This window comes from Spermophilus citellus (assembly GCF_964194105.1).
Source record: "Spermophilus citellus genome assembly, chromosome: 3".
Taxonomy (NCBI): domain Eukaryota; kingdom Metazoa; phylum Chordata; class Mammalia; order Rodentia; family Sciuridae; genus Spermophilus; species Spermophilus citellus.
This window is the reverse complement of record NC_138184.1, coordinates 30,014,402-30,026,913: the sequence shown is the minus strand read 5'-3', so window position 1 is coordinate 30,026,913 and position 12,512 is coordinate 30,014,402. Positions and strand designations below refer to the sequence as shown.

Sequence of the window (12,512 nt, the reverse complement as noted above, 5' to 3'; positions counted from 1 at the left end):
CTAAGTTGCTGAGACTGGCTTCAAACTTGCAATCCTCCTGCCTCGGTCTCCAAGTAACTGCGATCACAAGCATGCGCCACTCACTGTGCTGGGCTTTTGCTGTGGCTTTGATTTGCATTTCTCTGATGATTAACAATATTGAGCATCAGGGGGAATCTTTTCATGTACTTCCTAGTCATTTGTATACCTTCTTTGGTGAAATGTCTACTCGGGTCCTTCACCCATTTTTAAATGGGGTTTTTTTTTTCCTATTATTGAGTTGGAGGAATTTTAAAAATATATTTTTAGAGGTAGATGGACACAATATCTTTATTTTGTTTATTTCATTTTTTTAATGTGGTGCTGGGGATCGAACCCAGTTCCTCACGTGTGCTGGGCAAGTGCTCTATCACTGAGCCACAACCCCAGCCCTGTAGGAATTCTTCATATATTCTCGATTTAAGTCCCTTGTTGGATATATGACTTGAAAATTATCTTTTTCCAGTCTGTGGCTTAGATTTTTCATCTTCTGGATATGTTTGGACGAGAAAACATCTTTAAAATCCAGTTGACCAAGTTTTTCCTTTGAGGATGATGCTTCAGGTGTTAAGTCTAATATGACTTTCCTTAACCCTAGGTCCACAACAATGTTTCTCCTCCTTCTAGAAGTTTAACAGGAATCAAGAAATCAATATTTAAAACCCCACAAATATAGGAAGATTAAACCACACACTTGAAAACAGTCTGTGGCTCAAAGAAGAACTCAGAAAGAAAATTTTAAAAAAAATTTCAAATACAATGATAATGAAAATATATCTCACTAAGATGTTTTAAAAAGCACAAAAATTATAACAGGCCATGTATTCAACATACACCATGTACCTTTATTTGCTCTCTGCTTCAGGGTGAAACTTCTCAAAGAATGTTTGTATTTGAGTATCCTGTTCACTTCCTTCCACTACATTCTTCAGCAGAATGCAATCTGGCTTCCAGATGCTTCTGGCCACTGGAGCAGTACTAAGGTTCCCAGGGACTTCCTTCCTTGTTGCCAGATCCAGCAGCAGCGCCTCTGTCTTCACCTCACTTGTCCCTCGGGAGCATCAACACTGGCCCTCCTCCTACTTCTTTGGTCTCTCCTCACTCTGTCACGTTTGTGTCCCTAGAAGATCTGCCCTTAGGTCTTTTCTTCCTTCAGTATCCTCTCCCCTCAGGGAATCTCACTCATCCCACGTCTTCAATGGATCATTTAGATGCAAAGAATTTTTTTTTTCATATATTCCCATCCCAGATCCCTCCTTTGAAATCCCAATCCACAGATCCAATTGCTCCCCTCCAGGATCTTCTCTTGGCTCTTCTTTTTTTCTTTTTTTTTCGGTACCAGGGATTGAATTCAGGGGGGCACTCAACCACTGAGCCACATCCGCAGCCCTACTTTGTATTTTATTTAGAGCCAGGGTGCTTAGCGCCTTGCCATTGCTGAGGCTGCTTTTGAACTTGAGATCCTCCTGCCTTAGCCTCCCGAGCTGCTGGGAATACAGGCGTGTGCCACTGCACCCAGCTCTTGACTGTTCTTTTTTTTTTTTTTTTTTTTTTTTAAGAGAGAGTGAGAGAGGAGAGAGAGAGAGAGAGAATTTTTTAATATTTTATTTTTTAGTTCTTGGCGGACACAACATCTTTGTTGGTATGTGGTGCTGAGGATCGAACCCGGGCCGCACGCATGCCAGGCGAGCGCGCTACCGCTTGAGCCACATCCCCAGCCCTCTTGACTGTTCTTAAAGGCCCTGCTGTGGTCTGAATGTTTGTGTCCTCTCCCAAATTCCCATGTTGAAATCCTAACTCCCACGGTGTTTTGTGGAGATGGAATCTTCTGGAGGCGATCAGCGCTTCAAGGTAGAGCCCTCCTGGATGGAATTAATGTGCTTATAAAAGACCCTCAAGAACTCCCTTGCTCCTTCCACCATGTGAGGACACAGAAGTTGCCATCTATGAGGAACAGGCCGTCACCAGATAATGAAGCTGCTGGTTCCTTGATCTGGAACTTCCTAGCCTCCAGAACAATGGCAAATAAATGTTTGTGGTTTATAAGCCACCTAGTTAATGGCATTTTGTTATAGAAGCCCCAACAGAGGCCGGGCACAGTGAAGCACACCTATAATCCCAGTGGCTCGGGAGGCTGAGGCAGGAGGATGGCAGTTCAAAGCCAGCCTTCAAGTCTGTACTCTACTACACTGAAAGGTCCATGAGGGTAGATCCTACATGCGGTTACATCCACCACTGTATACCTAGTGCCTGGTACAAGCCTTGGGCACTATACCAGTCACCGAATAAAGATGTTTTCAATGACTAAGTGACGATAAATTAATCTAGGATAAACCCAGGACTTAAGTGAAAGAAGATGTACCAATATCTTCAAAGATTAAAGGAGAGTGACAGGAAAGTGAGATGGTCAGGGATGGACTTGAGGATAATTCAGATAATGGCAGAAGCCCTAGAGGTGTGGGCTGCATGTTTGTGGTGGGGGGAGATGTTCTGGGAGTATTCAATCTGGCCTGGATGAAAGAAAAGCAGACTTTCCTGGAGAGATTCACCCTTTTTCCTGGACCAGAATTTCCTTAGGTTAAGGAGGTTCTTATAAGCAACATCCAAAGAGGCCTTGGTTCTTCATAGAATAGGCAGGAAAGCCGCCATTCATTGACAAAGTTCTTAGCCAGTGAATACGGGGCAGATGGGGCTCCTCCATGCTGCCCATCAAATCCCCCAAGATCGGCCCCAATTCATTCCTGAGGAATGAAAACCCCTTCGTGCCCCAAAGGCAAACACAGTATTTCATGAACAGCTCTTCTGATTCTTTCTCAAACCAGATCTTAGAGGCCTAAATCCAATCTCTTTCCATGAAGACACATACCTTAGTCCATCCAGAAAACTGGATGAAGGTGTCCTGGGGCAAGTCGGGGATGCCACTGGGGATGGAGAAGTTTCCTACATAAAAGGCCGGAAGCGTGTAGTTGGATGAGCTGTCAGTGCAGTTCTCATTATGGCAGCCAGCGTCCTGGCCACCCCAGCCCTGCAGGTGGCTGCGCACTGCATCCTCAGTGCCCAGTGGGAAGATGGTCCAGTTTGTGAGGATACTGGAGCCGAGGGTCAGATTAGAAACCAAACCCTGCAAAGGAAAAACAGCACCATGAGCTGGGGAGGGAAGGAGAAAGGCTTTAGGAGTCTCTGCATCCTGTGCTGATTTCCTACGAAAAGCAAACTGGGGTACAAACCACAACGGTAACGAGTCTCAAACTCTGTGTACCTCCAGGCAGCATGGACGAGAGAGATGAGCTTGCTTTGGTATCTGTAAAAGGGTAACGCAGCGAGGCATGGAGGCGCATGCCTGTAATCCCAGTGGATTGGGAGGCTGAGGCAGGAGGATCATGAGTTCAAAGCCAGCCTCAGCAAAAGCGAGGTGCTAAGCAACTCAGTAAGGGCTGAGTTGGGGATGGGGCTCAGTGGTGGAGTACCCCTTCCCCCCAAAAAAAATAAGGTATAAATGGTAATGATGACAACATTAAACCTCAGGACAGGACTCACAGGGGATGGGGGATCCTAGACTGGGTGGTGCCAGAGTGTTCTCAGTAGCCACCACACAGACATTTATGCTCATCGCTCATCTATCTTCTCATTCCCAGCTGTTCAGATGGGAACTGCTCCATTTTTAGGGGGATCCCATATTAGGTCTCAACTGCCCATTAGTAATTCAATCAACATTAAGCAAGTGGCTGTGTGCCAGGCTCTTTGCTGGGTACAAGGGAATCCAGTCCAGAGACTATATAGTAGAGTCCTAGTCGCTCCAAGGGTCAGTGAGGCTTGGGGGAGTCAGGCAGGAGGCCCAGTGATTGTAGCCTGAACAGAAGGATACTAAGAGAGACATTCATCCTGGAGATAGAGGCTGCCCACGCAACGTTCCCTACATATCGAAAGCCATCCTGGGCTATCTGTGGACTACATTGGCACCATAGCCTAATGAATAGGAGAATCTGGTATCTGTGAACTTTCAGTGGGTATTCCCTCTGGCCAAGACTGCCCAGACACATTGTGAGTCCCATTCAAGCTCTGCCTGGTCCCACACAGCACCGGAGATGGGGTGACCTGCTGTAGCCACACATCCTCTCAGAGATGGGTGTGACCTGCCAAGATGCCATTCAACCTGCAGATCTCAAGACATCATGAAGCAAGACTCCACCCTTGAAACCTTATCCCTGTCTTTGATGTACCCCCAATTGTCCATCTCCAGCTCCTGTGTGGGCTGGATCTATCAGGTGCTCTACTTGAAAACTATCTTTCTGAGTCTTTTTATTCTTCACTAATTATTTATGACTTATTTTCTCTGGTGGCTTATACTGTCCTGGGCAGGAAAAAGGACCCCCAGATGAGGTGTTAGCCACCTCCCCATGCCTAAGTATGCAACTGCTTGACCTCTGAGCTGCCCCAAGAGGGTCAAGAAGCAGCTCTGGCCCCCTCTTCTGTCCTAGACTGGATGGTGCCAGAGTGTTCTCAATGAGCCATCCCTCCTCTTGCAGATGGCAAGCCACCAGAGGGTCAGCCTGCACCAATGAAGCACCCTGGAGGGCTCTGTGCGAGCTTTAAAAAAGTTTGCTGGATAATGACCTAGAAATATTTTTAAGAACAACATATTTGGACTAGACATTTAGACACAACATGGAGACTAGAGTCAGTACAGCAAGGGAAAAGACTTCCTCTAGGGTCAGCTTGGCATGGACGGACCATCCAAGCCTACACAACAGAACCAACCAAAAGCTAAGCCAGCTTTGTTGGCAAAGCGGGGGTGCCTCTGGTGAGCCAGGTGGGTTTTCAGAGTAGAGGAAGAGCAGGGCAGAGTGGCTTCCTCCTTCCGTTTCTTTCTACATTATGACTAAACTCAAATACAAGGAAAGGTTCTGTTTGCAAAGCTCAACTTTCTCACCACTTGCAGAGGCAAAGAGCGCTTCAAAATAAGTCCCCTCCCAGGCTGCAAAACAAATCAGGGTGTTTCACTCGTCAAGCTTGGCAAAGCATGTACTCTTTAAAAGGGCCTCTATGACCTTTAACTAGCTTGACGGTGGGGATCACTTCACAATGTGTGAATACAGCAAAACATTACACTCCATTCCTTAATACAAAACAAAAACTAAAATCAAAACCTGCCCCTATGTTACTAAGATAGAAAGAATGTACATGTGAGTTTTTAAATGGATACATAAAACTTTTTTCTGACTGCTTAGACACAGTCCTGTCAACTCTTGAGCCTCAGACCTGACAGAGTGGTCATCCCACCTTAGAATCATTGATATATCTGCCGTAGTTCACACGCCCCATGTTCTCCACCAGAAGGTCCAGGGTGGCTCCAGCTTTCCCTGTTATGTTTAGAGGGGTCACACTGGCTCGCTCAAGGATTCCTTGGGGGACCTGTGGGTTCAAAGCCAAAAGAGCATTGACTTTTAGAAGATAAAAAAGACCAGTGAAGAGGTAGCATGCTAGTCAGCCACGGTGGCGCAATAATCCCAGCGGCTTGTAATCCCAGCGGTTCAGGAGGCTGAGTCAGGAGGATCCCGAGTTCAAAGCCAGCCTCAGCAATTTAGCGAGGCACTTAGCAACTGAGCAAGACCCTGTCTCTAATATATTTTTTTTTTTTAAAAGGGCTGGGGATATGGCCCAACGATTAAGCACTCCTGGGTTCAAACCCCAGTATAAAAAAAAACCCACAAAAGAACAACAAGAATTAGTATGCTGAGTTAATTTGGCACTCATTCTCCTGCACCCCCCTTTTTTGCTAGCAGGTATTGAACCTAGGGATGCATTACCACTGAGCAACATCCCCAGACCTTGTTTCACATTTTAGTTTGAGACAGGGTCTTGCTATGTTGCTCAGGCCTCAAATTTGGTGATCCTCCTGCCTCAGCCTACAGAGCTCCTCATTCTCTCATCCTCCTGCCTTGAAGACAGACTTGTTGAGAGTGCTTTGATATTCCTTAGCCCAAACCAGCCAAGTGGCCACATTTTCCCAGTCACTGCTTCTTCAACAGAAAACTCTCCAGACCCAGCTTTGAACACGGAAAAAAAGAGGCTAGTGTCCTGAGTTATCAAAACGAATCCAAAGAGAAATCCAGCAGGGAACAGAAAATGTCCCCTGCTTCTAGGGCCTGAAGCACAAAGGTGATTTGGAGGAACTGAGGATCTGTCCACCCACTTTCCTCCCTTGGAATATTTTACTCTGCATCTGTTTTACTTTTTTGATATTTACTTTTTATTTTTTGGTTGAGGGGATTTGATTTTTACTTTTTATTTTTTGGTTGAGGGTGCTTAACAACTGGGCCACATTCCCAGCCCCTTTTGAATATTTTGTCTAGAGACAGGGTCTTGCTGAGTTGCTCAGTACCTCACTAAGTTGTTGAGGCTGGATTTGAACTCACAATCCTCCTGCCTCAGCCTCCTGAGCTGCTGGGATCACAGTCATGCATCACCACATCCAGCTGTGCATCTTTTTTTTTTTTTATTTCCTTTAGTTCCTTTTGTGCATCTGTTTTTAAAGGAAAGGGAATGAAGGCAAATCCCAGGGGAGGATTCCTATTAGAGAAACGGCTTTGTGTTTCCACAGCACAACCAGCACAACCGTCAGACATAAAGAAAAACTTCTAAACAACATGGAGATAGGAGGCAAAATCAGATAACAGAGATAAAATCAGAGTTAGGTGGAGTAGTCTCACCTCAAAATACTTGATATGATGCATTAACCACGAAAATTATATAACAGAGTGAAGGAAAACAACAGGTATTTTTATCTGTAATACATTCCTAATTTTTTAAAAAGATTTTTTAGTTTTTTTTTTAAACTGATGTTACACTGATCGCAATTCAATAAGACAATTTCTAAACTGGTAGCCAAGAAAGAATCATTAAATGTAGCACAGTGTCTTAGAAACTGGCTCCCACAGCAATTAATAATAATTACAAATGGAAATATTTTAGCGACACAGATCTGATGAACATAATTCCTGAGGATTCTTTAGGACCATCATATCATTTGTAAATAATGGCAATTTTATGCTTTCAGGAAAAAAAGGAAAACATTTTCATTTTTAAAAAGTTGTTTTGTTTGAAGTGCTCCACCCCCAGTACTTGTTAATTTTGAGATAGGGTCTTGCTAAACTTCCTGAGGCTGGCCTCGAATTGGTAATCTCTTGCCTCAGCCTCTTGAGTTGCTGACATTATGGTTGTGTGCCACTGTGCCAGCCTTAATTTAAAAGCTGCTGAACCATTTTCCTCGGTTAGCAAAATCATTTTATGTGTTCTTTCATATGACTATTTCAAGGACAGGAAGAGTTATCTTTTTTTTAATATTTATGTTTTAGTTTTAGGTGGACACATTATCTTTATTTTACATTTATGTGGTGCTGAGGATCGAACCCAGTGCCTCGTGCATGCTAGGCAAGCACTCTACCACTGAGCCACAACCCCAGCCCCAGGAACAGTTATCTTAAAATGTATCTGGGCTTCATGATGAAACAGAGTTCTTGGTCCCTTTAAGTTATAATTGTCAGAATATAATTTCTCATTCAAGATGAGGCTCCAACTTCAATGAACTTTGTATCGTGGCAGGTACAAAACTCAACTGGAAATGGATCCTGTCCTTAACAAAGGCCTGGGCAATATGCTGGGGTCAGAGGGCCCAAAAGGCCTCCCAGAGGCTGGGTCTTTGAGCATAGCCCTCTGAAGGGTGTTGGGTGCATTCCAGGCAGATGGGCCAGTGTGAGGCCTCTTCAGCAATCGAGAGGGGCACAACTAAAGGGCATCAAGGAGAGAGGTAGAGGCTGCAAAGGGGAGCAAAGGCCTCAACGGCCATGTTAACAGGTGCAGACTACAAGTCCCCCAGCTGGGGCAGAAATGCACCAGTCAGAGATGATTCTTACCCCATTCACTGAGACATAGGCCCGATCGTGGACCCCACTCAAGGGTGCGTGGAGGGATGTTGAGTTGCTACAGTCTTGAGGAAGAGTTGTTCGGTACAGCACGAACCCAAAATACTGGATAGAAAGGGATTTAAGAAAAATGCATCACTTCTGCTGTTCATTTAAAGAGAACCTGTTTTCTCTTGTCTTTAAGTGATATTTCAAAAACCATAAGGAATGAAGAGCTTCCCCCACCCCTAGCAAAATACAATCTGCAAGAAGAGAAGTAGCAGCCAGGCGCAGTGGCGTATGCCTGTAATCCCACCAGCTCAGGAGGCTGAGGAAGGAGGATCGGGAGTTCATAGTCAGCCTCAGCAACTTAGTGAGGCCCTAAGCAACTCAGTGAGACCCTGTCTCTAAATAAAATACAAAAAAGGGGCTGGGGATATGGCCCAGTGGTTAAACACCCCTGGGTTCAATCCCCGCTAAAAAAAAAAGAAAGAAAAAAGAAGAGAAGTAGTTCAGATTTTTAGATCTTAGAACAACTATCTCAACAGCAGCATGACACCCTGCAGAGCATCTCATGGAGCACCCCTTTCCCATAAGGGGGCAATGGACCCTGGGCAGGTTAAGTCATTTGCCCAGAGTGACTCAGAAGATCAGCTCATATATGTCAAAGGTTGCTGATTTTAACTCAAAAAACAATACCAAGAAAACAACAACAACAAAACAACCAAGATAAACATGCACCAATAAAACCAAGAGATGAAATTCTGCTCAGTAAAATATTTTCCAAGTTTTGGGCTAAATCTGCTCTAACTCACAAAACAAGACTCAATTTGAAACTATTACAAGTGGAGGAAAAGGGGCAGAGGGTTGAGAGACTCGGGCTGTAACTTTGCAAAGTCAGAAGTTATTCTGAGATCCTGACATCCCTGGTCCTAAAGGAACAGCTCAGACCACCAGCCTCAGAGTCCACAGAATTACAGTTATCGATTTTGCCTACTTGCTTTTTGCTATGGACGTTTAACCAAAGTGCACTGGGACAAAAATCCTGAGTCACAGATGAGAATCCAAATTGAAATCTAACGTGGAAAAGAGAAAAAAGTCCTCCAGTTCTAGGGCCTGAAGTGGAAAGGTGATTTGTGGGCACTGAGAAAAATGTTGATCTACTTTCCTGTCATTGCAGGACCTGGCTGTGACTTCAAGCACAAGCATTACCTGCTCCCAGATACCAAATCTCTGTCTTCATCTTGTTTAGCTACTTATTGAGACTAACCAAGGGGATGGGTACTAAAGCAGAGGCCGAGAAAAACTTTGCACAGGGCTTCCAGGAGGGAGCGGAAACAGGGCTGCTCCCTGCACAGGTGTGGCTGAGGCACAGGGCCGGGCCCCACTCCTGCAGCCTGTGCCCCCACAGTTTCACTGAAAATAAATGTTCAGTGAAACTGTGGGCTGCTTACCCCAGACCTGAAAGATCCAGGACCCAGGGAGCTCCAACCAATTCTAGAGCAGAGGGTCTGACCATGAACAGTGGCTGCAGGTGTTTGTACGTTAACCTGGAGGTCACTCTCCAGACTCCAAGCCTGGTGTGCTCCATGATGCTGCTAAGTGAAAACAAGTTTATTTGTTTTGCTTCACCCAGGATCTTGCGTAAGCTAGGTAAGTGCTCCACCACTGAGCCACATCCCCAACCTGCAACTTCTATTTTATAGATGAGAACACAGATGTACTGTTAGTGTGTACTATAACTGAATAAAGAACCCAATCCAATGTTAATTGAAAAAACTAACTTTTGGGGGCTGGGGTTGTGGCTCAGTTGTAGAATGCTCGCCTAGCATGTTTGAGGCCCTGGGTTTGATCCTCTGCACCACATAAAAATAAATAAATAAAATAAAGGTATTGTGTCCAACTACAACTAAAAAAAAGGTTTTTTTTTTTAAAAAAATAAATATTTAAAAAATTAACTTTTAAAAATTATTATTAGTATTGGTGCTGGGGATTGAACTCAGGAGTGCTCCACCACTGAACTAAACCCCCAACCCTTTTATTCTGAGGCACGGTCTCACTGAGTTGCTGAGGCTGGCCTTGATCTTGCAATCCTCTTGCCTCAGCCTGAGTAGCTGGCCTGATTAGAGGCCTAAGCCACCGCACCCAGCTTAATTGTCTACTTTCTTGACCACAAAAATAAGACTTGTTGAAATAAAATCACAAGTGTAAAAATAGTAACTGGGGGTGAAATATACTCAGATTAGATATGCTGTTTTTATGTCACCTTACTGTTCAGACTTCTTCCAGAAAGCACTCTTCACCAAAAAATCAGAAAGGAAGATTCAATAACCAACATTTAAAAAAGCGGGGCCGAGATCCTAACCAAGTGATCCATTTTAACACAGCAACAAAGGGACAAACCAATGCCATGGCCATTCTGACGTCCTTCCCTGACAAGGACACGTCACCTCCGTTTCGTTCATGACCAAACCATTTTACTGAGTCTAATTGGTGAGGGGCAGCCTATAAATAGCCTGAACTCCTCAAAAGTGTCAGTGTCATGAGAGGTAGTCCTAGGAACCGTTGTAGATGAAAGAAAACTAAAGAGACATTATAACTAAATAAAAATGTAAGATCATAGATTGAAGATTGCATTGAAAAAAAATTAAAAGGGAGAATACTGGGATGCCCAGGGAAGCTTGGATATAGAATGTATTTAGATAATAGGATGGGATCAGTGTTAAATTTCCTAAGTGTGATCACTGTACTGTGGTGATATAGGAAAATGTCCTCTTTCTAAAAAAAAAAAAAAAAAAAAAAAAAAAAAAAAAAAAAAAACAAACCACTGCGCATTTAAAGGTGATGTTGATTGACAACTAAACATGATTAAAAAAAGAAAAGCTGGTGACTATGTACACGCCTGGAAAGAAAAACAAAGCAGGCAAAACAACTGCTAACAACTGGTAAATCTTGACCAAAACAGATACAGGTGTTTATTGTACTATTTTTGCAACTTTTTTAATACCTTTATTTATTTTTATGTGCTGCCCAGGATCGAACCCAGTGCCTCGCACATGCTAAGCGAGTGCTCTACTACTGAGCCCCAGCCCTCTTGCAACTTTATTTTAATATTTATTTTTTAGTTGTAGGTGGACACAATATCTTTATTTCATTTTTATATGGTGCTGAGGATCGAACCCAGTGCCTCACATGTGCTAGGCGAGTGCTCTACCTCTGAGCCACAACCCCAGATCCCCCTTGCAACTTTTTTAGAGGTAAGACTTTCAGAAATAAAAAGTTGGAGAAACCTTCTTTGAAAAAAAAAAAAAGATGGGGCAGTGCCTAGAGATTCAACATGTACAAATATACAGGTACTAACCATCAGATGTGCTCCAAAAGCAGGGAAAAGAATGTTTAGAAACCCAGGCTACCAAGAACACAGCATCTACACCACTGGACTAAGAACAAATAATTGTCTTGGGTATTAAAATAGTAGTTCTCCACTGAGGCCTAGCAATAAGGATTAACTAGACCAGTCAATGCACTCAATTTCTAACTTGTCCAGGAGTATGCTGAAGCAGGCTGAGCCACTTCCAATGGCTGTGATAAGTAGGACTGGGAGAAAAACATATGAAAGGTCAGTCCACTCTGTATAAAGATCAGCCCACAGTGCACTGCTTCAAGCCAGAGAGCTGGAAACCCGGGGTTCAGACTCACTTGCTCAGCATTTTGGCCCCTGAACTCAGAACGAGCACTACAAGGCAGAAGGCACAATTTTGCCAGAAGAAAAAAGATAAAGCATTACCTCTGAAGACCTACCTGTTTCACCTGTATAAATGTCAAGGGATAAAGGCTTTTTATGGGTCCACCAGGACACAAGATGTCCAGAGCTGCCTCCACTGTCTTTAACTGAAAAGAAACAAAAGCAGGATTCACTCAGGGACACTGGTAATCAGAGAGGAACATTATATCCAAATTATCAGACATGAGTGGACTGGACCAAACCCCTAAATAAAACCAAGTCATTCAAATTCCAACTAAAGTACTGCATCCCAGTTACCTCCACTCCTCTATCCACTCCCCAACTCTTGATGAAGCTGTAAATGATGGTAGTCTTTTTTTTTTTTTTTTGGTACTGAGGATTGAACCCAGGGGTGCTTTGCCACTGAGCTACATCCCCGGCCCTTTTTGAGAGAGGGTCTTGCTAAGTCACTGAGGCTGACCTCGAACTTGTGATCCTTTCCCCCCAGCCTCCTGAGTCACTGAGATTACAGACATGCGCCACTGTGCCCGTCTAAATGATAGTAATCTTAAAAAGAGTTTTAAACATGCCCATTCAGAAATACAACCCGCTCAGAGCTGGCTATAAAAGGCCGTAAAATGAATGAAAACCAAAGTTCTGAGGCTGCCTTCTTTGTAAAGCTTTCTATAACATTTTGATAAAACAACTGGGAAGTAGAAATAGTAACTAGAGGCAAATTATGCTAAAATTAGATATGCTATTCTTATGTCAGCTCACTATCACTATCTTATAGTTATTTTGCCCTCCCCTGAGCTTTTGGCAGCAAGTGTTCCAGCCTGTGTCTGTTCTTGGCTGTTTGTCTTCCTTGA

At 43.8% G+C, this 12,512-nt stretch overlaps 1 protein-coding gene across 1 annotated transcript in view; it reads right to left on the bottom strand.

The window, feature by feature from the left end:
- The window catches only part of GLB1 (galactosidase beta 1), a 93,125-nt gene that overhangs the window by 20,513 nt on the left and 60,100 nt on the right, over positions 1-12,512 (bottom strand). Inside the window, exons 12-15 of the mRNA XM_081284384.1 lie at positions 11,721-11,810; positions 7,932-8,045; positions 5,299-5,430; positions 2,885-3,139 (exon numbers count right to left, since the gene is read on the bottom strand). Coding sequence (XP_081140510.1) covers positions 2,885-3,139; positions 5,299-5,430; positions 7,932-8,045; positions 11,721-11,810 — 591 coding nt within the window. The remainder of the gene's footprint in view (positions 1-2,884; positions 3,140-5,298; positions 5,431-7,931; positions 8,046-11,720; positions 11,811-12,512) is intronic.